This window comes from Syngnathus floridae, chromosome 5 (assembly GCF_059516105.1).
Source record: "Syngnathus floridae isolate MCC-2025c chromosome 5, RoL_Sflo_1.0, whole genome shotgun sequence".
Classification (NCBI taxonomy): Eukaryota; Metazoa; Chordata; class Actinopteri; order Syngnathiformes; family Syngnathidae; genus Syngnathus; species Syngnathus floridae.
This window is the reverse complement of record NC_142417.1, coordinates 14466517-14493536: the sequence shown is the minus strand read 5'-3', so window position 1 is coordinate 14493536 and position 27020 is coordinate 14466517. Positions and strand designations below refer to the sequence as shown.

The window sequence follows — 27020 nt, the reverse complement described above, 5'->3', positions numbered from 1 at the left end:
TATTGTACCTTTACAAAGATAAATTTGACACTGCGAGTAACCCATAAAACAAAAGGTTTCATGAATTGTTTATTATCGTTATCTTCTTCCCCTAACAATTATGTTTGGGCAATTCACCGTCCAGTGAAGGCCAGTTCCTCTCCCAGTTCATGTTGTACTGGCATTTCCTCATCTGCAACCAGACCTCCTCCTCCACCCGCTGTACCGTTCATCTGTCCCAATTCATTTAAGGAAAACACCGACTTCCTGAAGAAGAATGAGACACATTAATTAAGCCATTAAACTGTGTCACAGTGTTGACTCCAACTCCAACCTTTTGTCTGCCGAGGGAACTTTCTTGGGTGGCTCAATACGGATTTTGGGATCCCATTCCCCGGGCGGAAGCACAATCACCTCATCCAAAAACTCATCGATGCCTGCAATAAGGTCTTCACGGTCTCTGGCTTTGTAAGCTACATCGCTGAAGAGCTATGACAGGAGGACAGAGTAAAAGTTTAGCATTTCACATGCAATGGTGATAAGTAGAAACGATATGCTGCAGTTTGACTCATTTTCATCCTCTGTTGTCCATAGCAGAATTGCAACATGCATATCTTAAATTCTGCAAGCCATATTGACATTTCAAACCCAGCTGAGAGTGGGCACTGTCATTGACAACAAAATTGGTCCATTTTTATAGTCTATTCTGTCTTTGTGAATGGTAGCTGGCCACACTACAGGTCTCTGCCAAATGGGATTAATAACCAAAACACAGAACAAACATAACTCTCACAGAGTAGCCTTTAGCCTATTAAATTATCAGTCTGGGGACAAACATATTTTCCGCAGAGCAGTGGCACATTCATTGATTTCTTCCCACCAGGCACCACCACAAGCAACTTAACTTGATCTTGGTATGGGCTTTGTTTTTTTCCAAGGCTTCAAATTAAGACCAGCGGATGGGTTTTAAAAGCCAGCCACACTGAGAGTTAGTTTAATAATTTACTGTACATTTTTTAAGATGAATGCTTCACAGTTAAGGTAGTATGTACACTACTCCCCAACTGGTTAACAAACATTAATATAGACTGAGGGCCTTCAGTGCGCTCTGCACTCTCTGTAAATTAACAGTAAGGGTATTTACCCAAATTTAATTCCATGTTTCTGTAACGGTTAACCCACCAGTACATTGAGGTTCGGTAGTAGCTGAACTTATATTTTTATTGCTAAAATATAGTAAGGAGTATTATCCATTCATTTTTGAGTTCATAGTTTTACAAAAGTATATTTCTTGATGATGATGATGATTGTGGTTATTTACTTGCATTCCTGTGCAAATATATATATTTTTATTGCTATGCTTGATACATTTCTGATTTCTCAGGGGAGCTGGCTCAAATTTGGGCACAAAAGGTGAATTGAATACCTCATTCCTGTTCAAAATGGTGAGAGCAGACCAAAAATAAAAGTCCACAGTTGTCTCTGAGACAAAAAGGGTCAGGTGGACAAATATATTTGTTAAGCATGCTACATCATGTCAGTATAATAAGAACAAAAAAGAATGGGATCGGCTTCCAAGTCATTCAGGCCTCAATTAAAGTTTTACTTTTTTTTACTTCTATATTCACTTCTCCAATACAGTCCGCTCCGTTTCTGTACCAGCATGCATGGAAATTGGACATTAAGGCCGGCAGTGTGAAATGCAAAGTGGCAATGCTTTGCAGCCAAATTTCTTCCTGCATTGCAATGTTCTAACTACGATTGATAATGAATCACTAAAAATCATTTGGGGGGCTCATTTATCTTTAATGCAGTCCAAATCACACTTTAAACAATTTAAACTAGTATGACAAGATGACATATGGCTTCTTTGGAACACTGTTATTTGGATGGATGGATGGATGGATGGATGGATGGATGGATGGATGGATGGATGGATGGATGGATGGATGGATGGATGGATGGATGGATGGATGGATGGATGGATGGATGGATGGATGGACGGATGGATGGATGGATGGACGGACGGACGGGCGGACAGATGGATGGACAGACGGATGGATTTATTACCCTTGCCCAACACACTCATAATACAAGCAGGAACAAATCTAAATAAAAAACCCTTATGCTTGATTTACTAGATAATGTCTTTTTTATTCCTGTTTGTTTGGTCGTGTCAGTCTGTTTTTTCCCCTGCTCTGACATTGACTCTAACAGCCAATATGTAAAATGGCTGACAGCAATTTGCGTATAGAATGTGGCCCATTTATTGAAGTTGTATCCAAGAAGCCCAAGAACTGGGAAAACATAGAACAATCTCCTAATTCTTTACATGCAAAAAAACATAACTGATGTTCTTTATCTAATGGCAATTGCTAAAGTTTTTCTGACTAGTGATGACAATTTAGTTTATTCCATGAAACCCTGACTGTTCATGTGATGATAAACAATGTTATGTTAAAACACTAATGTTGTTATTTTATTTATTGTATTTGCTTTCTTTTGATTCTTCTTTTTGTATATAAAAACTATTGTTTTAACATATTTATAATTTGAAAATCACCTTTGTGTATTGTTTTTCAGTAATTGTCTATATGATTTCACTATGTTTTTTGTAAATTGCATGGTAATATTTAAACTGTGGGTGTTAAACGTCATTGTCTCCAACAGCTTCCTTAATTTGCTATACAATGCCTCATAACTGACTGAATTGTTAAAACTGTATTTGGGAATGACTTGAGAAACGAATTACTGAAATGCAAATACTGTATTTCCGTTCATTCAAAGAAAACAAGAATCAAGTCACAGTGTAAGACCAAGAAATATGAGAAATTGCACATGACAGAGCCTTAGGATTATTTTCAGATGAGGTCAATACATCACAGCATTGCATCTCAGCTGGTAATATATGTTTCATATTGCGAGCCAGAAACATTTTAAAAATCAAACTACTTACATCATCGACCATCAGTGTTGCTATGGCTCGGCCTATCTCGTTATACGACTTGGCCTTTCCCTGTGGCCCCAAGAGAATGAACAGGAATCTGTGCAATGATGAAACAAACGTGAGGTTTCTGCAGGGAGAGAGATTTGGTCTGTAACAGCGGTGGCCATTTTACCTGGTGGGCACAGGCACCTCTGTCAGACCTCCAAGTGTTGTAGCTTGTGACAAGCGAACAAAGGCAACAAAGGGTTTGTTGAGGAAATCCACTTCTCCCACCAGCACGTTGGAGGCCTCAGCATCTCTGGGGATCTTCTTCATGAATTTGTTTTTCAGCTAAAGAGGGCAAAGTCATAAGGTAAGACATTGTCTCATAAGTCATAAGAAAAATACAATCAGCCTCATTCACCAACTACTCTCACCAAATTTTCATTTTGAAATCCAATTCTCCTTAAGTAGCTGTCAAAATGGGTGGTTATTACAAGGCTTTGTTTTTATTTTGCCAAACCGACAAATAAAAACAGAGTTGGGAAACGCAACAGGTGAATTTAATGTGACACCAGCAAGTGCAACCTACCCGCCTTTCAAAATGGTGTAATTTGAAACAGCATATTTGATTGACACAAATCCCCAAAATATTAGCCCACTGCTTTTTTTTTTTTTAAATGTAGAATTTAACCTCTCCCCCCCCGCCCTTCTTCTTCATATTGTGCCTGCGTATAAAGTGGTGGCTAAATAATGCAAGTTTCTGCACAAGGTCTACATTATATTTGGGAAGCACATTGACCTCATATATTTGGATGCTGTGGCAAACGCTTGGCAGCACAATAACACAGAGAATTGCCAATAACCCACAGCCTGAATGTGTAGCACCATGTGAGAGCCAAGCACGCGGACAATATGATCCATTTTTTACCAGCTCAATATTGACACAGACACACACACACACACACAATACAGTAAAGTGTCCTTTATCCACTGCCACATGTGACCAACTATAGGTCTGGAAATGCAATCGCAGCACACATCCCATATTTGTTTGATTATGTTGGCGTTCTGTATGTGTTACGATTACAACTAGCGACAACTTATAATGACAACTTGAAATAACAACTTAGAATCATACTCAAGTATTGATGTAGAGAGGAATAATGATGTGTGTGTATATACAGTGATCCCTCGCTACTTCGCGTTTCGTTTATTGCGGCTTCACTACATTGCGGATTTTTTTTCCAAATTAAAAAAAAACATTCAAAAGTCAAAATAAAACTTCTAAATTGAAGAAACGTGTCCAACCATTAGGACAATGTAGTATTGCTCCAAATGTTTGTTTACATTCCTTTAGAAGTCCGTTTTCACGTTTTAGCGCGATCGCGAATTAGCATCTTTCCGCTAACTCGTCAGCCTGCCCAGTACTTCTTCTTGGTGATCTTCTTGGATTACACTTATCGCGGGTGGTTTTTGGAACCAATTATCCGCGATAAACGAGGGATTACTGTATTGTTTAATTTTGTCGTTCTTTTCACACATGTTCAAATTATAACATTCATGCATTCGTTCATTCATTCATTCATTCATTCATTCATTCATTCATTCATTCATTCATTCATTCATTCATTCATTCATTCATTCATTCATTCATTCATTTGTCACCTAGCACATTCAATCATTCCAAACACATGCATTTATAGTATGTATTGTCATGTCAGTCAACCAGTGTGAAAGGCACTTTTAAACCTAATGCATTTCACATGTTTGCATTTATATCCAAGCGTGTGTCAGTGGGCTTAAGGCACATTGGGTGTTAGCCCTGGAAATGAGTGTGTTATGTGTGTGCGCACTTCCTCTTTCACTGGCTGTCACCTTCAATGACTGATGGCAGTGAAATGTAGAGCTGCCTCTCAACACCCCTATTAAGCATCAATTCAACATATCCGTGACATATTAGATGGTAATCTCAACAATAATTCAAAGCGGCAAAGTGGAAAATGAATGCTACGGCAATACGCTTCCAGGCAGAAAATAGATATTACAGCATTGTAAAGGAGTTGTAGGAAAATGAATGCTACCATCAGTCATTCATTATGGTTGATGAAAAGCTACAAATGTTTTGTAGGGCTGCCAAGATGAGTCGATGAATCATGATGACGTTGACAATCAAAAGCACAGACATCTAATTTTAATAGTTAACGAGTCGTTTATTTAAGCAGTTATTTATGTGCCGTTGAATTGAAGTTGTAGATGAGACAAATCAGTAAACAAGCAGACAAATTATGCATACTAGAAAAGCAAAACAAAATGTTTTGAATAAAGGTTAAATAAAAGTTAAGAAACCAATACAAGGCTTTTTTATTCATATGAGTTTTCAGTATTTACATTAACTCAGCATAGAGAATAGTTTTTGGTTCCATGTAAAATGCAGTAAACATTTACAGCTAAATATTTTGAGGCCACAGTGAATGTTCAATATCGGTTGAAATTCAATATCAGTTCCTCCATTTAACTAAAATATTGGTACAAGCTCGGTAGTTTAATACACGTTTGTACTGTTAGTTGTCTTTATGATTAATTTACACATACCAAACTGTAAGCAACTGGCGGTCATATAAGAGCAGCTACTTGCTGGTGCGATATGCTAGGATTGAACTATGATCTGATTATCACAACTATTGTTGGTGATTAGCCGACTAGCAAAATAAACATTTGTGGCAGCTCTAAATCCCAATAAGCAATACAAGAAAGAAAGAAGGGTGAAAGAAGTACAAACTAAAGCAAGAATGCAGACAGATTTAAAGAGGAAATGAAGATGCCATTGCCAAGAATGAAGATTGGAAAAAAATTGGTCCTGATGACAGTGATGCGCTTGACTAGATTTTTTCTTTAAATAAAAACATTCGGAGGGGTGGAGAAAATGTCTATTGGTACTGATATTGAAGGGCAAGGATGATGTGCATTCCTGGAACAATTGCGGAAGGATGACAGTCACACAAATCATGTTTGGGAAAAGAGTGGTGGGAACCAGGCTAAGAAACAATCATTGCAATTTGTTTTGAGTGCAAAGAGGAATGTGGATAGAATAGGAATAATAATCAGCACAACACAGAGTGCAGCAAACAGATGAAAATAAAAAGGACGGGGAGTTCACAAGGAGTAGAAAGCAGGAAAGGTGCAGGAGTGTGTTGTGAATCAGTACTGATGTTTTGCTCTGAAAAAACGCCTAGAGAAAGAACAAGGCTGGAAGAGATGAAAATGCTGGCATTCGCTCATGGAAAGACATGATTAAAAATAAACACATTAGAGGGACATTACAGGGCTGGGGTTTTGGAGACCAAATTTGAGAAGCCAGATTAAGGTGTGATGAAGAGGAACATTAAAATTGAACCCCCAGGCAGAAGACCAAAGGTGAGATTTACGAATGTGATGAGAGGATCGTATGATGATAGGAGAGAAATAAAAAAGTGCAGATAATTGAGAGGAGAGATCAAAAGACATAATTTGATGTGGTGACCCAACCTGATGGGAGGAGCCAAACTAGAAGAAAAAGTAGAACAACCAAAAACAAAGGCCATTTTGTCATGTGTCACGCATATTACCTCAAGAAACTGAGGACGGTCTGTCTGTATGTACATACACGTTAAACATTTCAACTACGTTCGTTTAAACTTGTTAATAAAGTTATGGTTGTATGTTTTATTGTTGTTAAATTTTAATTAGTCATTAAAGTCAAGAGCTTTGTCATTTTCAATTTTGGAATTTGTGTACCAGGTTGTCTGTGCCCCTCCAAATGTTTCCATCTTAAACCATTTGTGGTGACCTGAGTTTTTAGATTAGACACATAACTGTGTTGAAGACTTACCTGGTCTGTGCTTGGAGTATCTGCAATGTCGTTCATACTCCGACTCTGAGCGTGACCTGCTGGGTGACAACAACAACTTCAATGAAACCTTAATCATCAGCTGCTGTAAATGTTTGGAATATATAAATATAACAGAATGATGAGGGAGCCATCTCCTGTTTGGGGATCACTTTAAACAAAAAGTTGTGAACCACAAATGGACCGTAAAATGCACATATCCATCCATCCATCCATCCATCCATCCATCCATCCATCCATCCATCCATCCATCCATCCATCCATCCATCCATCCATCCATCCATCCATCCATCCATCCATCCATCCATCCATCCATCCATCCATCCATCCATCCATCCATCCATCCATCCATCCATCCATCCATCCATCCATCCATCCATCCATCCATCCATCCAAATAACAGTGTTCCAAAGAAGCCATATGTCATCTTACAAAAGTCTGCTATCTTAATGCTCACAAATAATGTGAAACACATCAACCTAACAACTGCCACATTATAGCAGTTGTTACTCACAGGATAGCAACACATACTATACAAACACAGCTTCCAACATACTCACAGACGTATGTTCTATTGCATGATGTCTGACTTTTATAGCAGCTCAGTAGGGGTGCTTCTCTGTCCCTTCTTCTTGCTCTTAGTTAATTACACTGCATCTACGCCCACTAAGTTCAACGCTCCCCAGCACGTTACAGCACAATATGGCAACTGAAACTGAAAGAGTTGAACTGTAAATCCAGTGTGGGCAGTGTGCTATGTAAAGTGCCAGCTCCCGTTATGATATTAAATTGAATTAAATTTGGTCTTGCTTCTACACTGTAACCTCCACCCCCCAAAAACATTTTATAAATGATTGCTAAAAGTCTATGATAATATGTGAAACAAGTATACACTCACGCAGGCGGCCATAGTTGCTAGACTGCTGCTTGATTCGGAGGTCCTCTGTGGATCGATTGTAGTTGGCCACCGGCACTGGGCCAGGTGCTCCTCTGGGCCCCACTGGGCGAGCTGACAGGCAAGAGACACGGACAGAAAGAAGAGGTCACATTTGATGCTCTATGGCAAGTCCCAACACCTTGCACACTGGATACCAAGCGGAAAATTGATAACTACCAAGTCATCACACATTAATAGATATTAATAGATTCATTATGGAAACATCTTCATTCACAAACTGAAAGGTATTAGAATAAGAATCAGGTGTGACATTATTCAAGTCACATAATCACTCAGAGGAATGAGAAAAATATGCCACAGCTTGCATTTAATGACGCTAACATTTGGGCTGTAACTGCAATACTCACAGGTGGAGGAACTAGACTTCCCAATGTCAGCTAGAGAGCGATGGATTGGCTTCTTGGTCTGGTGTCGATGTTTCCTCAGCAGAACAAACGTGATCTTCTCTCGCAGCTCAGGCATGATCATGCCTTCTTCTATCTGTCTTTCAATGATGTCATCTGTAAAAAATAGAACAAAGACAGTCAAACATTTTGAGTTACAAAAGGATTTGCTCATACAAATACAGGTGTCAACTTTGTTTACTCACACAGAAAACTGGGGATGCTCATTTACTAACAAGCAGATAACAATCTACACATAAATGTGATATAAGAGTGGAAATGAAGCCGTGACAGCACATTTAAGGTAACTTAAATTTAATTCATCTAAACTTAGTTGATGTAGCGCCTTGTGTTATTGTCAGAGAGTTAGACTTAGAGGCCGGTCAATAAATTGGGGGTGACCTTCTCGATACAGCACAAAAAAAAACTTGGCAACCACCCTGTATATGCATTAAATTCTTTTTCAGGATAGATTAATGAATAACTGAATTAAATGTTGGTCTACAGAGATCAGAGGTCATAAAGGTCAAAATTGCAAAAAAAATGTCCTCTTGAGAAACCACTACTGAATAAAGACTATTTTGAATTTTGAGTTCCGACCCAGAAGCCCAGAAGCCAACAAAATTTCTTCTTCTTGATGGAATGAATATGGACTATACCCCATTGATGTCTATGTAGTACAGAGAAAATAAATTGATTAATTGACAATAAATTGATTGTCAATATAATCGCCTCGTATTTCAATAATCAAGGGATCTTGTACAAATCTTTTGATTTCAGGCGCTCAAATGTACTAATAATTATCTAATTTCTCTGGTCCTTCATGAAATCAGACTGATTTATCTTTTGTCTTTCATCAAAATCAGACATTTGCAAACATTTGCTTTTTTTTTGGAAAACAATGACTCTTGATCCTTGTGTGATATCGATTACATATTGTTTAGTTGCTTTTTAATCACTAAATGATACCAAATAAACAAAAATAATTGCTTGGTAAACAGTAATGGAGATTTTTTTTTTTTAATATATGATATATAAATAATAGTAAAATATTCACTAGTGACAGCCCTCCTGTGTCCTTTGACATTGACAATTTAGTGACAGAAAATCTAAAATGTCATCATTATGATCGTTTTTAAATCATTGGGGATGTCAGCCGTAGTGTATGAACGATGGTGGGAATGGTTACATGAGTTCCGCTGACAAAGTGTGTTTGGGTGGCTGTCTCATTCCATCACTAACATTGTGCAGTGTGAGGCAGCTCTAAAGAGGAGTGGATCCATTAAAAGACAGACCACTCTGCACAAGCACTTTATGTAGAAAGATTATGAAAAATACGAGACATGGAACCTTTTGTCTTACACAAAACAGTCACCCAAGAAAATAATTACTCCCACTAAACATGTAGCTACGCAATGCTAATTATATTATAATGAGGGGAAAGGGGATCTTGAGGAAAATACATTTAATATACTAATTACACAAATCAGGTAAATCATTTCTCATATGTAAGCATAACTATTGTTATACACGTTATTTTAATGAAAAGAAACAAATTAAATGTCGTGATTAATGCTCCATTTGCCTGAAAGACATGAATTCATTTATTCAACATTTTTTCTAATTCTGTTCTAATAACCTAGCCAGGACATACTATATTGAATTAAAAGGCCTGACTCCAAGCCAAATGAGTTATTGCTATTGGCATACAGATTCTTTTTCAGAGTCATTTGTAAGTGGTTCATGTGGAAATTGTGGTTTGTGAAGCTGAAATTATAAATGCCGATCCATGTTATATTGAGCTGCTAATTGATATATTGCTGACTACATACAACTGTCTGCAGATTCTATTTGAGCTTATGTGAGTTGGATTGGGCTAGTCAGCATACCATACTTTAAATCAGGATTGTCATATCGTCTATGTCTTAATAAAATGCTTTTATTGCTTTGATGGTGCGTAGTGCAGCAGAGCAGAATCAATTGGTTCTCAGCAGCATCTTTACCTGAGTTGTTGGACAAACAATAAATAAACGCCCCCGAGCCCAAGAAAGCTTTATGGCATTGCCTGCACCACTTTACTTGACTGCCTTTGTCTTCACCTTGCCTTGTTAATAAACGGCATACAAGTGAAGCGCGTAAACCATGACTGCATATGCCAAACAAATGACTAATATACAATTCCTGATGCCATGCTATTATGAAAAGCTCACCAACTATTTGGGGCAAAGAATATCCATCCAGGTCCAAAAGAATGGTTCCTGTCTGAAGACACGTCCTGAGCTCAAACAGACTGTGCAAGGACAGCGTGGACACGTGCGGTTTGCTCCACCTCTCGCCTCCTTCCTCTACTTTCTCCTCAAACTTCACCCATCTGAAAGGAGACGGCAAACACAGAGAAGGTAAGCTGGTGATGCTGACAGAAGGCTTTTGGACATGGCACTCGGTGAATGTGAAATATATGTAGTTTTCAAATACTCAGCTGAGTTCGGAGGAAACGGCCTCGTGAGTGAAGAACTCTCCAGAGCTAAGGAGGTGTAAAAATCTTCACTTCATCGTAACTAAGCAGTTTATTTCCCTCTAGTATTATCGGACTCAACTTGACAGTATGAAAAAAGAAGCTCCGCAATGAGGCATCAGTTTTCACAGATTACATTGTGATTCATAATCATCAAAAGCATTACTAAAGCATTTATTCTAATTGTTTATTTTGATTTGCCACTTTCACTTTCAAACCTAACATTTTATAAATATTTTCTTGTGGATAGCACATGTGCCTTATTGTTGAGAGGTTCCAGGTTTGAATCTTCTTTCAGGCCCTTCTTTGTGGGGTTTACATGTTCTTCCTATGGTTGCCTTGATTTTCTCTAGTTACTCCTGCTTCCTCCCTCATTTGAAAAACACGCACGTTAAGGTTAATTAAAGACTCTAAATTGCCTGTAGGTGTGAACGTGACTGAATGGGAGTTTGTTTACATATTCCATCTGATTGACTGCTCACCTCTCACCCTTGAGTCAGCTGGGATATACTCCAATTGACTTGCAACTCCAATGAGAATAAGCCGTATGGAAAATTGAGTAATGGATATCTCATTACTCACACATTACAAATACTTTAAAATGTCAATAACAGAGCAATATGCTATGAGAAATAAAAATCTCCAAGGACAAGACCGTCAACCTATTGTATATATATATAAATATTAATAATTCCAAAAAACCTAGGACAACCTTGAATAAATAAATAAATAAATAAATAAATAAATAAATAAATAAATAAATAAATAAATAAATAAATAAATAAATAAATAAACAGACTGTGCAAGGAGGAGGTCTTCGAAGTATTACTCACGACGCCCCGAGTTGAGGTCAGCAGCACACCATCTTCACTGTGAACAATGCTGATGGTGAACTGCTTTCCCCTCCTGAGACACCGGATGGTGGACCAGAATTTCCTCGAAGCCGTCCGGAAGTCATTCTCCATGGCCAAACTCCTCCCAATCCCGGTTTTTAGCCTCAGCGTTCAGCGCTCAGGGTGGGGGGGGGCTAGGGTTAGGGTTACTCCCAATCACGCCCTTCCAGGTCTCACTGTCATTGCCCACGACGTGAGCATTGCAGTCACCCAGTTGAACGATGGAGTCCCCAGAGGGAACGCTCTCCAGCACTTCCTCTAAGGACCCCAAAAAAGGTGGGTACTCTGAGCTGCTGTTCGGTGCGTAGGCACAAACAACAGTCAGGACCCATCCCCCCACCCGAACGCGGAGGGAGGCTACCCTCTCGTTCACCGGGGTGAACCCCAATGTGCAGGCGCCCAGCCGGGGGGCAATAAGTAGACCCACACCTGCTCGATACCTCTCACCGTGGGCAACTCCAGAGTGGAAGAGAGTCCAGCCCCTCTCGAGAGGGCTTGTACCAGAACGCAAACTGTGTGTGGAGGCAAGTCCGACTATGTCTCGTCTGAACTTTTCTGCCTCACACACCAGCTCGGGCTCGTTTCCAGCCAGAGAGGTGACATTCCATGTCCCAAGAGCCAGCTTCTGCAGCCGGGGATCGGACCGCCAAGGTTCCCGCCCTTGTCCGCCGCCCAGCTCACTACGCACCTGACCCCTTTGGCCCCTCCCGCAGGGGGTGAGCCCATGGGAAGGGGGACCCAAGTTCCCTTTTTGGGGTGTGCCCAGCCGGGCCCCATGGGCGAAGGCCCAGCCACCAGACACTCGCCTTCGAGCCCCACCTCCGGGCCTGGCTCCAGAGGGTTGCCCTGGTGACCCGTGTCTGGGCGAGGGAAAATTAAGTCCATATATTGTGCTCTTCATAAGGGGTCTTTTGAGCCGTGCTTTGTCTGGCCCATCACCTAGGACCCTTTTGCCATGGGTGACCCTACCAGGGGCATGAAGCCCCAGACAACATGGCTCCTAGGATCATAGGGACACACAAACCCCTCCACCACGATAAGGTGATGACTCAAGTCTGATTTACGACTTTTACATTAGTAGAGTTTTAATTTGCATTTGCAGTCATTTGCAAATCAGGATGTAAGTATTAATAAATGAGCGCATCCACCTTGCAGACTCTTTCCACTCCAGTTCATCCCCTTCACGCTGTAGCGTGTCCATTTCAGTGAAGAGTGTGGGCGTAGGCATGTCATCATCTTCATTCAGAATGTAACGTAGCCGCTCAGCTGCTGGTGACACTTAATGGAAAACAAAACAGTTCAGGAAGGAGGACATTAGGAACTAAACTGTTTGTTTGAGATGTTTAAGGAAACGGGGTCAAGCATACACCGAGAAAAATTCCAGGGATATTTTTGCATTTAATGAACTAATACTTTTCTCGACTTCCCCTTAATTTCTTTTGAAAGCACATCAGGAAATTTAATCTTCAAACTTCCTGTCATTCCATCAGGCATTACTGAGGATAAATACACAATAAAGCCAAGCATTTATTTCCATTGTGGTCCTTAACACAGAAAGAGACATAAAACAAAAACAATATGAAGACAACACAATGTGAGGAAAGGGGATGCAATTCAAACTATTTCATTGTAAATTAAAGCCCAAATATACACTACGTATTCAGGTACATAGAAACAAAAATTAAAACTTTTTCTTTTAACTGCCAAGACCAAGGTAATGGCAGCAACAGTGCAATGGGACTAGACTTAATACCTTAAAATTAATAAATAGGTACTAATAACAATACAAATTGAAATAATTTGATTTGTGTAATTGAGTATTATCTCATAGCCACCTTTCAGGGAGGTTTTGAAAGATGCTTGGGAACATATGTTCACACGTTGCTTGTCATCCTATAGGCGGATGTAATTATTGTACACGTGTTGTTTTCTAATGTCATGAGTGATCAATAATATTGATGTACTCGGCTGACAGCAAACCAGGGCTTATTCCACTTATGCTATTTTTTCCCTGAACTGAAACTAAACAATTACAAATAACTTCATAAAAACAGGAACAAAAGTATATATATATATATATATATATATATATATATATATATATATATATATATATATACATATACATATATATATATACGTATATATTGTAAAATCTACACAACAGTATATATAATTTTTGCCCAATAGGCCGGTTCCAATGTGTGACTAAAAAATAAAAAACAAAATTTGTAATTGGCTCACCAAATCAGCAGTTACCATTACCAAATGATGCCATTGCTTGTGTAATAGGGTAATGAGGAAAGGTATGTCATAAATAAAATTGGTCGTGGATTGAACATGATGTGAAATAATGCCGGCATAAATCTTTTTTAAAATAACTAAACAATAAATCCTTTGATATATATATATATATATATATATATATATATATATATATATATATATATACACATATACACACACACACACACACACACACACACACACACACACACACACACACACATACACACACACAACTTACTTGTGCGATTTATGTCTTGGAGACTCTGGTCGTGTGAATCCATGATTCCTTCTTCAATGTCTATGTCTCTATACTGGTCAGACTCGTGGTGTCTTTGATGGCTGTAGCGTCTGTCTCTGTCCGTGTTGCTGGTGTCATGACTAGAACGCCTTCGCCTGCGCTTACGCCGATATCCTCGAGGAACTGGTACACCAATGTAGATAGACTGATGATCTGCTGACAAAGATGATCGGAAGATTCACAAATATATGCTGGATTTGCAACATCTTTTGAAATGATTAGCCATCAACCTCTTACAGTATGTAAGATGCATACACACTAAGGAAATAACCCACAACTCCTTCGGGCCTGAGGTGAAATTTGATTATGTTGACCTCTATTTCTGCCAATAATATTGATTATTGCCCATTCATTGTTGAATTTCTCCTTGAGAGGTTATAAAGAGTACAATATTAAAACAACAAATTAAAAAAATAAGATTGGACTGGAGTTTCATTTACACACCTTTCCAAGTCGTAAAGCACTACTGCAATACTGAACATCATCTACTAAAAGTAAAAAAACATAAAGTGTACTATGGATTTACTGTAATGGATTTGAGTTTTTTTAAAAATGAGTTTGAAAAGCTTACACTCACCTTCCTGTTCCTCATAACGTAGGTGTGAGCCGCCCCCCCCTCTGTCTCCGTGCTCCATCCTGCTGTCAACAAAGAGTGACAGAGTTAAGCTAAACAACAGTATAATTTAAAATTATGTTAACTTATTATGTTAACTGTCATTCTATATTTGCGGTGGTAATGATTTTGTTATATCTGGTTTGGTCAGAAGGTTTTGGTAGTTTTTAATATTTGTGACGTTTTCCACATTGAATTTTTGCACAAACTTGATGTATTTTCCAATTAAACGGTTGACAATAATATAATGGAAACATAAAGAAATATACAGAAATGTTAATGAAACTGAAAATCTGCATCACTCCCAACATGTTTTGTGTTTTTGATAGTGATAATGTCTGCGTGTTGTTATTGAATTTATTTTTATTAGTGGGCCTGTAAATACACATGCTAATGCATTGCTCGTGTGTCATTGCTCTGATTCAATGAGAGCGAAACAAGCGCAACAGCAATCATGAATCTTGTGCACTGACCTGCATGTTGACCTTTGCAGGAGATCAATGGGAAAATAATTAAAAGCCAGGCAAAGTCAATGGAAATTTGCATGATTGAAACTAATGCGAGTGTAACTTATCAGTATGAAACTCACCCACTCAGCACAACTGGCAAACTTCAAGAACATTATGGGCAGAGCCTAACTACATTGACTATGAATATTTGCCCCAAAGTAGCGGTGGTTCTGGGTAGGTGGTAATCGGGACCAGTGACCAGCCGAATAAAGATTACACTGGTGCTGTAATTATTAAGATTGTGTAAGAACAACTCCAACGCAAACCTGGAACTAATGTGTGCAGTATAAAAGATTCAACGGGCAGCACGTTTTTTAAATGACTTAAGGAAACAATGGTTGACAACAATCGGGTGACATCGACATATCACAAACTGTAGCTGGTAAAGTACGGCCTTCAAACTGAAGAAAAATTATACTCCGATGCATCATGATTTATGAAGTAAAAGATTACCAGCATCGACTTCAGGAGATGAAGTCAGATGAAGGCAGAAAATGATTACCACAAAAAATATTGAATTGTTTCAAGGTAAGACTTGCTAACTTTATGATTTAGTGACTTTTTGGACTTGACAAATGCGCAAAGAAACAAACAAATACACAAACAAGCAAACAAAACCAAGAAACAAAAATAAATAAAAACAAACTAAAAATACAGCATCAAAAAAAAAAAAAGCCAAAACAAAAAAATAAACTATAATGAAAAATCCCAAACTATTAGAACACTGAATAGCAGCAGCCTGCTAGATCAGGTGTTAATGGCTAATGCTCATTAACCTTACACATACACCCGCACACGCACGCACGCACGCACGCACGCACGCACGCACGCACACGCACGCACATTAAAATAAATGTTATTTAAACACGGTTGCTGAATGCGGTGTATTGCTTTCCACTGCTTTTAACCTACACCTGATGTTTTTTCATAAGTATATACACTATTGTCTAAATTGCATCATTGTAATAATTCATTATTAAGAACGATTAGTAAATTTAATCTAATTCTTAATTTTATTGAATTTTTCTTTTAAAGCCTGACCAGATGCTAAAACTGCAAATTAGCTAATGATGTCGGTACCTTGTCTGACGACAGTAGACTTATCGCCTCGGACACTCACTGTTCCTACCGCTTCCCTCTGTGAATCGCCACAGGACATTTAAGTCACACCACAAAGTTCAAAACCAGCTTCTGCCACTAAACTGTGAAATGCAGGAAGAACTAATAATGAACCCCCCCCCCCCCCTCCCCCCCCCCACGTTCAAAATCTGGGCAAGACTATCTGATGTTTTCAGCCCAGATACCTGAATGTAAATTATTGCTTTACAACCATATTATCGCAAATGTGAGGAATTGTATGTTCTGTAAAAAGGTTTTTATGTGTGCATGTATTTTCTTATGTCAAAGTTGCAAAGTGTGAGTTGCATAGCTGATTTTCACTGCTCCTGTGACAGTGACAATGAAATTGTATTGTATTGTATTTTATTCTATGCATTAAATTTCCCCATTTTAATGGCTGCAATGTATGTATCATCCTTGTGTAATAAAAAATAATTCATGTTATTTTGAGTGTCATCACAAAAATCAACACACACAAGAAAGGAATGCTCACCATATCAGCAATCCAGTCTGTAAATCACATTGATTATAATAGGTCACTATTATGGGCTGGTTTGGCTCAAAATTATACCTGCCGAGTGAGTAGAAGCATGTCTAGCTAAAGACAAACTGTGACAGGGTTTACTTTCTAGTCCTGGATTTGACATCTTTGTCACATAGGAGGATTTATATGTTGGCCATCGTTGTGCAGATTTTTGCTAATCTGCTTGGTTCCCTTCCATCATTAAGGTTGCCGATCCATGATTTACGTCATTATCAAAATTCATAAAAATGGTGAGTCAGCATCAAGTCTCAATGAGTCTTTACTCTTTATTGCCATTCAGGATTGCTCTCAAAATGTTGTGCTTATATACATTATCCCAGTGCCAATGTTCTTTCCATTGTGGACATTCCAGAGGGATGGGATGGGAGAAGGTGCCTGGTGGAGAGTCAAACCAAGTTGAGCTGTACTCGGGAATGTTTGCAGTGGTGGCTCCCTGCCTCAGTAATTAGTGCTGTCACATCAGTGTCCTTCACACCCAGTAGGCAGGAAGGATCAATGGGATCACCCTGTCAAAACTGAACACAAGCTGCACTCAAGCTCACATGCACATGGAATGGTGTGTTCATGTGCTAGGCTGCCTGTATATATAGAGGATATGCAATGTATGTGCAACTCCAAAAAGATAGAAATATATAAAGATACCGATAAAAGTGTTCAATTATATCTTTTCGTGTGCTAATACTAAAGGAATGACACAATGGTACAACGTAGGTCAAACCACATACACTTTGTTTAACAGTGAAAATTAATTGTTCCTGAAAATAACACATACAGCCATTACACTCTAAAAGAAAATCTCCAAATTTGCCCAATGTGTCAATATATTTTGTTGTCACCATTATCTTCCAGCACTATGTTAAAAGGGAAGTCAAGTCAAAAATTGTATTTGCAAAGATATGTTCACAGTTAGGAGGGTGCGGGTTCGATTCCACCTCCGGCCCTCCCTGTGTGGAGTTTACATCTCCCCGTGTCCGCATGGGTTTTCTCCGGCACTCCGGTTTCCTCCCACATCCCCAAAACATGCTTGGTAGGCCGATTGAGCACTCCAAATTGCCCCTGGGTGTGAGTGTGAGTGCGGATGGTTGTTCGTCTCTGTGTGCCCTGCGATTGGCTGGCAACCAGTTCAGGGTGTCCCCCGCCTACTGCCCGATGACGGCTGACGTGACCCCCGAGGGAACAAAGCGTTACAGAAAATGGATGGATGGAAGATACGTTCTGTGCAGCCCAACAAATTGAAACACAGTGTTCTGATTAATATTTTGTTGGTGGAATATGAATAAAATAGGTCAAAACCACCTGTTTTTAATCCATCACAATGGGCGGAGATTTTGTCACTTACTGTCGACTGAAAATGACATCACAGTTGCCAGGTCTCGGGTCACAACCAATCATGGCTTACCAGTTTTCTGAAGCTGCGCTGTGATTGGTTGTGACCCGAGACCTGGCAACTGTGATGTCATTTTCAGTCGACAGTGTGTCAAAATGGCCACCCGCTGAGATGGATAACGACAGGTGGAATTTAGCTGCTTAACTCATATTCCACAAACACAATATGTAATATACCGTGGTTAGACTCATGGGAGCACATACAAGACCTGATGGAGACATGGAAAGTTTTATTGTGCCGTTCTTTCAATAAATTCAATGAATCAATTCAATCTATGCTCTGCTTGTGCTTCAGTATGTCACCGTACATATTGACATGAATGTTTTCCGCAATAAACTGTAGCTCCCCGGTGCCAGCAGAACCCATGCACCATCAGACCATGCTTGATCATTGGCAAGACTCATTTTTCCTTGTACTTCCTCAACTGGGTGCCACCAAGCATACTTGACACCATCTGAACCAAATACGTTTTATCTTGGTTTCATCAGACCACAATACATGGCTACAGCAGTCCATGTCCTGAGCCATTGTTCGATCATGGCAAAGCTTGTTCTGTGAGGAATCAATACTGTGAAACTCGCGTCATTTTTAGTCAGCTCATTTTTAGGTGGTTAGCAATCCAATTGTTATCTTAGCACTTTTTTTCTGATCCTCAGAGAGTTCTTTGACATGAGGTGCCACACTGAACTTGTAGTAAACAATAGGAGTGAGTATGCGCGTGATAACATGTCTAATAATTTGCCCAATTTGGACATTTTCTCCTTGGGAAATGTTTATTTCTTGTTGCCGGAGTTGTTCTATGGATACAATATGAAAATTAATTGTTAAAAAATGTGAGAGTTGTACCCACCTTTGAGAGACACTGCATAACTACTTGGAAAGTTTGTCTTGGCCTCACTTAGTAATTTCTTTATTTTTAAGAGCAAATTTTTTTTTTAGATCAACAATTGATTAATCAGGAAACCTAACATACAGTAGGTGTACAGCCTTTTTACAGCAACCGTTAATAGTGTTCTAATGGATTGTTTCAGGTAGTTATGGTGAAAGGTTAATTGATGATTAGAACCCCCTTGTGCAACTATGACAGCATAACTTAAAACTATTGTGCTATTTACTGAAGCTTTAAAATTGGACTTTAACCTTGCTGAGTATCAGGAGCATCAGCATTTATGGGTTTATTCATACTCTAAGGCCATAAAATGACAACTATCTTTTGAAACTCAACAGTCTCGTTCTGAGAAATGAAAGCAATTACATACAAGCTATTGCCAAGAAATTGAAGATTTCCAACAGGGAAAGGCACAAACCAGAATAGAAAGCTAAGTGGCTAGAGGTGGCAACCTGTGCACAACGAAGCTTGAGGAGAAGTACATTACAGTTTTTAGTTTGAGAAATAGACACCTAATAGGTCCTCAACTAGCAGTTTCAGTAAATTGTACCCTTAAAACGCTAGTCTCAACATCCACGGTCAAGAGGTGACTGGGCCTTCTAGGAAAAAGTTTTTTTTCAAAAAAGGCATAGGAGCGTGGTCACAAAAAAGGAAGGATTTACAGTAGACCAACACGTAGAATGGAAATGTAAGACTGCAAGTTGTGAAGTGTTTGGAGCACAAACAAGAACATTTGGGTGGAATGTGAAGGCTTGGTGAGTAGGTGAGGCACATGACTGCCAGTATTGTCCATGCAAGATCTCACCTCATGCAATGAGAATGATCATGAGTAGTCAGTTGGAAAGGTTGGAAACAAAATGCCCTGCCAAGTCGTTTTCACACTGCACTCGCTCGGCTTGAAAATGCTGCGTGGTACTGCGGAAATACGATGGCAGCAGCGTACCCATATTTAGAAGTGCTGACGTAGCTTCCCACCAGGAAGTAAACTTGGAAACCGTTGGAGACGTGCTAATTTAGACACGACTGCATCTCAACAAGATGTATCATTCACTGCTGCAAAAGAAATTCCTGGTTCTATTCATTTTAAGAAGAAGAAGGTGGGGACCATGGGCGCATCCTTTACTAGGGGCTACAGTTCTACCAAGACCACTTTGAGGTTTAATTCAGGCTGAGCCGGTGCTGAGCAGTGTCTTCTCAAACAGTCACTGTATATGTCATCTTGTGTCTTGTGTCTCCCTTGGGGATTCTCATGCCATTATCTGTAAACAGGTCGGCCAAAATAGCACTAAATCACTGTGCCAGCACCTCTCTTACTGCAGCCTCTCATCTAATGTCACGATGCTGAAAAGGACAATTAAATGTGTGGTGCCTTGCCCCTTGCCACTCAGCAAGGTGTTTGCTCCTCACCACGTACATAGTAAATGGACAGTGCACTGCACCCTGCTAAGTGTACTGTGAAAGGAGTTTAATGGAGTGAAATATTGCAGTGTCGAGCACCCGCAGGGCCCCCTCGCTGAAGACGGCACATGTAAAGGCTTACATTAAGTTTGCTAGTAAACATGTAAATGACTTGGGGCTGGTTTGGGAGAAATGCTATGAAACCAATGTTGATCTATTCTATTTATTTATATTTACATGTTCAGAAGATGAAATGAAAGCAGACTATGACCATGACGATGACCCAAAACATACTGCCTGGGCAACAAAGGACTTGCTCAAGAACAAGCTAATTGAGGTACTGACCTCCCCCCAAGATTGGAAATCCTGTGGGGGCAGTTGAAGCGACAGGTTTTTTAGTGACAGCCCAAAAAATCTAATGATTTAGAGAATTAAATTGGCCATAATCTTTCCAGAGCTGTGTGCAATCCTGGTGACAAGAAATGGGCTTCCCTAACAAATTATAAGTTTTGCTTTTGACTCAATAGAATATTTTGCCCCCTCAATTCATATAATGTGTGCTTTTAGCTGATCGCTGTTATCAATTGAAAAATTTATATTTTATAATTGACTGCAAATCTATCAGGGAAAATACTAATTATTTATATTAGCCAGTGCTTTAAGTGGGCTGGTACTTAGCAGGAGGGAATAACGGCACTTCTCAGTAGCTGGACTTTTTACAGCGTACGGGGATTCACATGAGCCTCCCATCATTTAGGCATGTCAAGGAAGCTACAAACATACTCATATTACATACCATAGCGCAACCTGACATTTTGCACACGCACTTGTGCACTTAGAACTTTGAGTATGGATGATATGATGAACTTAAAATGGAGTGCATATTACTAGCTTTATGAATACAATTTCAAAATGAAGTTTTGTACTTGGCGGCTCGGTGGCAGACTGGGTAGCACGTCCGCCTCACAGTTAGGAGGGTGCGGGTTCGAGTCCACCACCTTTGCACGTTCTCCCCGGGCCCGCGTGGGTTTTCTCCGGGCACTCCGGTTTCCTCCCACATCCCCAAAACATGCTTGGTAGGCTGATTGAGCTCTCCAAATTGTCCCTAGGTGTGAGTGCAAATGTTTGTTTGTCTCTGTGTGCCCTGCGATTGGCTGGCAACCGGTTCAGGGTGTCCCCCGCCTACTGCCTGATGGCGGCTGGGATAGGCTCCAGCACACCCGCGATCCCCGTGGGGACAAAGCGGTACAGAAAATGGATGGCTGGATGGAAGTTTTGTACTTTAAACTGCATCAAATAATGGGCCTAACTCAAAATGTCACTATTTGGAAAAACTAAACTAGCATTTAAGCTCCAATTGAAAAACTTCTATCCTTGACACACATGACTTGAAAACAATAGTCTCAACTGATGCAGCGAGAGAAATGCGCGCACACAAATGTCGATCTAACAACACAATGGAAGATTTGAGCCTGCATTGTTTGGTCCATCAAATCACATTTTGTTTTATGTATATATATTTGTAACATTATTTTATCAGTTTAGGTGGAAGGAAAAACAGTGTGCATTACTGTTATTCCTCACCAAAACAGTTCTTCTGTTGCTTTGTTAACTGTGGGTGTTTTCGAGGGGTTTCTTAACAACCTAATAACTAAACACAACAGCCCACCACCCCCTGAAAAAAAAAATAGAATAAAAAATTAAGCACAACAACAAATTAAAGAACACAACCACAAAACAAATAAGTCAGACAGAATAAGTTCGAGTGCTTGGGTTAAAAAAAAAATCATTTAAAAACTTTAATATAGCCAACTTGAGTTTGTAAGGTAGAACTTTGAGAATATATTCAGATCAAAATGCAGCTTGACATCTTTCAATAAGTGCATTTTGTTAAAAATTGCATGAAGCGATGCATAATACTTTGAATGTTTTAATTTTGTTCACATATTTGTCTTGGTGTTCCATATTAAAATCCTTGATCTGAAAAAAAAAACATCGGTTTACGAAACATGTTGAAAAAAAATGTAAACCAGATTATTAATGGCAAATACTTTTTTTCCGTTCATGCCACTACGAAATAGTACATCATAGACCAGCATGGTGCGTATACAGGGGAGAGCAAGAGGGGAAAACAAAATCACTGGCGCAGTGGAAAAACTAAACAAAAAAACTACACCACTGCAAAATTTAATATACAATAACAAAATGATTTCCTACCTGGTTCAGTTGTCAAGACAGCTGAGGCAAAAGAAGAAATGGCACCTGTAGCTTGTGGTCATATCAGGGAAAACGCACCAGCAGAATACCAGCAAACTTGTTCATAAGATAAAAAAAAGCAAAGAGGAAAGTGCTCCATTCTGTTTGCTTCCAATCTGTCTGTCTGTCTGATTGTCACACTCTCTCTTTCTCTCTCTCTCTCTCTCTCTCTCCGGCTTTCTCATGGCTGGTTCAATAATGGCTAAACTAGGACTGGCAAAGACCTCCAGGCAGGAAGTTATGTGAAAATATACTTGACTTCATCCAGTCATAGGAAACCTCGCGTTGTACTCTGGCAACAGGTCAATATACAATTATGGACAATATACAATTGTGGATGCTTTATTAGGCACACCCACATACTCTTGTGAGCTCTTTCACAGCAGCAGCATGTTTAAATAAATAAACAATCAAATAAATAAATACAATGACAATTATTTTTTTAATGTTTGTGATTGAGGGCTATATAAATGAAATTGACTTGACTAAATGACATAAAAATGTAACCTAGATTATTGATCCCTTTCGTCCTGTGAAAGAATATCAAGTAACAATAATATAATGGAAAAAAAAAACGCTCTTCTTCTCGACTCCAGTGCATGGAAAATTTGATCAACTCATGTTGACCTTTCATATACAATGTGAGGCTGTGGGGGATCAGGGTCATTCGTGCTCCTCTTCCCTAGGTGGTGCAGTGCCTGTACTACCGTCATGGTGTGCCCTTGTGTCAGATTTGCCCAAGGTCCCTTGGTGCTGGGGTGGTGCCAACTAGGGTCTGGTCCCCTGGTTTGGACTGTGGCGGGACCTTGTGTCACTACCCCAGATAGCCTCCTCCTCTTCCCGCCGGCTATTGCCCTCAACTACAGTCGTCTCCTGGTTGGAGGTAGAGTTCCCTGACAACCTTGTGGACTGTAATAAAAATTGAAGTCTAAAATTCTAAATCACACACTTAACACATGGCGACACATTACACTGTATATTTAGGCATAAGGATGGACCGGGCTTCAGCACACAAATGTTGTTTACTGCTCCAGCTGTTGCGCATCTCTGCTCTTCCCTGCCCTGCCTGTCGTCTGATTTTAATGCTTGACACACTCAACATCTGTAACTGGCTTTAACATGCATCACGTGTATATACACTTTGGGAGGCTACGAATCTAGATCAGGAGGCAGGCTGCAGGTCAACAGTAGCCTACTGTGTAGCCTTGCGTCCTCATCCAAGCCAGCTTCCCCAGATTTCATTGTAGTACTACGTACGCCGCCTTTTTGACGTTTGAGGTCTGCACAATAAATGATCTAAAAAAATCAGTTACATTGTATAATCAGTTTAGCTTTGATACTCTGCGCTTTAAACAGAACCCTGAGACTTTCACAGAGAAGGTGCATTTATACGGAGACTTGGTTACAGAAAAGTGGATTAAATTTATTATCATTAGTCATTCAAGGCAACATTGGATAATTCAGAGATCATGACTGAACTGAGTTTGCTGCACTGAAAGTAAAGGGGCCGAAGAATATTGCAAGTCCCACTTTTCAGTTTTTTCATTTGTTCAAAAAGATAGAAAAGACCCTAACCTAGATAAATGTTTCAATGACATAAACCTCATTTTGCAATTTCAAAATGAGAAATTACATTGGTCCACACAGGGTCAAATATGTTGTAAAAATTAATTGCTGCTTACTGCTTACTCAGCAGATAATTATGAAATGTCACCAAGAAAGTGCTATCTATTTTAATCTAATGGATTTGGACCATGAGTGTTCGGTGAGCTTTTACCGTAAATGGAGATGCAAATGAAGTGTGTTGCTGTCGTATGATGTGTGTTATTTTATGTGAAGTGGGAGAAAGTGCTGACTAAAAGACTAAATTGTTTTTTAGAAAACACAGCATATCGAGCAGGGGTATCAAACTCATTTTTGTCGCGGGCCGCATCACAACCATAGTTGCCATTGGAGGGCCATTATGACTGTCAACACCTTATATTATACACAGTATGGGCTACACAACAAACTGATGAATAACTAGTTATAAAATTAGAAACTTCAGTAATTTTAAAATAGAAGTTGGATTTGGGTCAGATAAACAGGAGCAGCGTCTCTTAAAATAGGGTCTGTGCACTGCCTGTGAAAAAAAACGGATGTGGCAATGTTATAGTCTGACTTCTATCATCCTTTTCAGTCCAGTGTATTGTTTTCATGTCAGGACTGATAATCCTATAAAATGAAATGAAAAAGCCCATCCATTGTGCTGATGCATTCTCCCATTGGATATTCGTTGGTGACGTGCTGTTTGCTGCAACACTGACAGCTAAACACATCCATTCACAGCAATTTCCCCAAAACAGAGGATATTGTATGTCATTATATTCGCTCAGTAAATGTGCTGTTGACAACTGGTTCTAAATTTCACAGGGTGGGCTGGCATTATGTGTGCTTTTCTCCTGTGTATGACAGAAAAATAAAAATAATCATAACAATCCTGATTTACTGCGACCCACAGAAAAACAAAACTGCAGTTCATGTATAGCATAAATGATTTATTTAAGTATAGTTATTCAATTTGCTGTTCCTGAACCGTCATCATGAGGGAACAAGAGATAGGAAAAGTGAATAATAGATAACCTGGAGGTGGAGAAGGAGCTGTGGGAGCACTACTGAAATTCAATCAATGTGGCTGATCTGTGATATCCACTGAAACAAAGCTTCTTAAAGACCAGTAAAAACAGAGAATTAAAAGATAAAAACATCAGCTTTTGTGGAAGAATAAAAAGGTATTGTATAGCATTAGAACCATATCCTCTACTCCAGTAAACGGTATACAAGTACATCTATTTGTTGCTCTGTGCCTAATCGACTTGAACAAACACCTTACCTAAAATAGATGCCGCTTTCCAAGAAAACATTATAATGCCACTAGCCTTTCACTAGATGAAAATAAATCCATCCATTCAACCATCCATTTTCTATCGGATTTTTATTTTCTATTTCAATAGGATTGTGGCTCATGCATAAATAATCAATCCATTTAAATTTTTTACTGCACTTACCTCATTCAGAAAAAATGGGGAGCTACAGTCTACCTCAAATGACTTGACCGAAAGGCAGGCTACATTCTGGACTGGTCGCCAGGCAAACATTGGTTACAAATGAAGATAGACAACCATTCACGTCACTGAGTAGAACTAAACTCATGCTGCAGGCATGCACACATGCAATATACCCTTGGCCTATTCCTTGCAAGTCTACAAAGTAACGTGTGGCGTGCTTCAAGGTTCAATTCTAGGCCCCTTTTAAAGGCACAAGTGTTTTACTTCTTCCCACACTTGAAGGGTTGTACCAAACTGAACTTGAACTGGATTCTACTCAATAACCAGGCTGTTGTTCCATTGTTTCCATTTATTTTCTTCCACCTTGTCAATCATTTGTTGTAAGGGTGGTCTCAGTTGTACTTAACAGTTTGCAAGTTAGCTGCAAGTTAAGTGAAAAACCTCAAAGACAAACAAACAAATCCCAACAGTTACCATTTTGCATATTATTTCTAAAATCAGATACACAGAAAAAACCTATGGAAAGTTTTGACTTTAAACACTAATGGAAAAATAGACTGTTTTAAATGCATTCATGTAAACTCATCAAATATCAAAATACAATTTAACCATATGATGAATTTAAGACAGTAAATCCATCCATCCATCCATCCATCTTCTTCCGCTTATCCGGGGTCGGGTCGCGGGGGCAGCAGCTTTAGGAGGGACTCCCAGACTTCCCTCTCCCCAGCCACTTCATCCAGCTCATCCCGGGGGATCCCAAGGCGTTCCCAGGCCAGCTGAGAGACATAGTCTCTCCAGCGCGTCCTGGGTCGTCCCCGGGGTCTCCTACCGGTGGGACATGCCCGGAACACCTCCCCAGGGAGGCGTCCAGGAGGCATCCTGATAAGATGCCCGAGCCACCTCATCTGGCTCCTCTCAACGTGGAGGAGTAGCGACTCTACTCCGAGTCTCTCCCGGATGACCGAGCTTCTCACCCTATCTCTAAGGGAGAGCCCGGACATCCTGCGGAGAAAACTCATTTCGGCCGCTTGTATCCGAGATCTCGTTCTTTCGGTCACGACCCATAGCTCGTGACCATAGGTGAGGGTAGGAGCGTAAATCAACCGGTAAATTGAGAGCTTTGCT

The 27020-nt window shown here is 39.7% G+C and overlaps 1 protein-coding gene across 4 annotated transcripts in view; it reads right to left on the bottom strand.

The window, feature by feature from the left end:
• Window positions 1-22956, bottom strand: part of slc4a5a (solute carrier family 4 member 5a) — a 36128-nt gene extending 13172 nt beyond the window's left edge. For 2 of the 4 annotated variants that reach the window (XM_088375804.1, XM_088375803.1), the window contains exons 1-12: window positions 22807-22956; window positions 14708-14769; window positions 14071-14283; window positions 12692-12821; window positions 10346-10506; window positions 8100-8252; window positions 7693-7803; window positions 6777-6832; window positions 3099-3256; window positions 2936-3023; window positions 314-468; window positions 118-246 (exon numbers count right to left, since the gene is read on the bottom strand). In XM_088375804.1, the coding sequence (XP_088231930.1) occupies window positions 118-246; window positions 314-468; window positions 2936-3023; window positions 3099-3256; window positions 6777-6832; window positions 7693-7803; window positions 8100-8252; window positions 10346-10506; window positions 12692-12821; window positions 14071-14283; window positions 14708-14765 (1412 nt within the window). In that variant the 5' untranslated portion in view covers window positions 14766-14769; window positions 22807-22956. Of the gene's footprint in view, window positions 1-117; window positions 247-313; window positions 469-2935; window positions 3024-3098; window positions 3257-6776; window positions 6836-7692; window positions 7804-8099; window positions 8253-10345; window positions 10507-12691; window positions 12822-14070; window positions 14284-14707; window positions 14770-22806 lie in introns of all 4 variants that reach the window. The other 2 variants (XM_088375801.1, XM_088375802.1) reach the window with 2 other exon arrangements.
• Between the last annotated feature and the right edge of the window lie 4064 nt (window positions 22957-27020).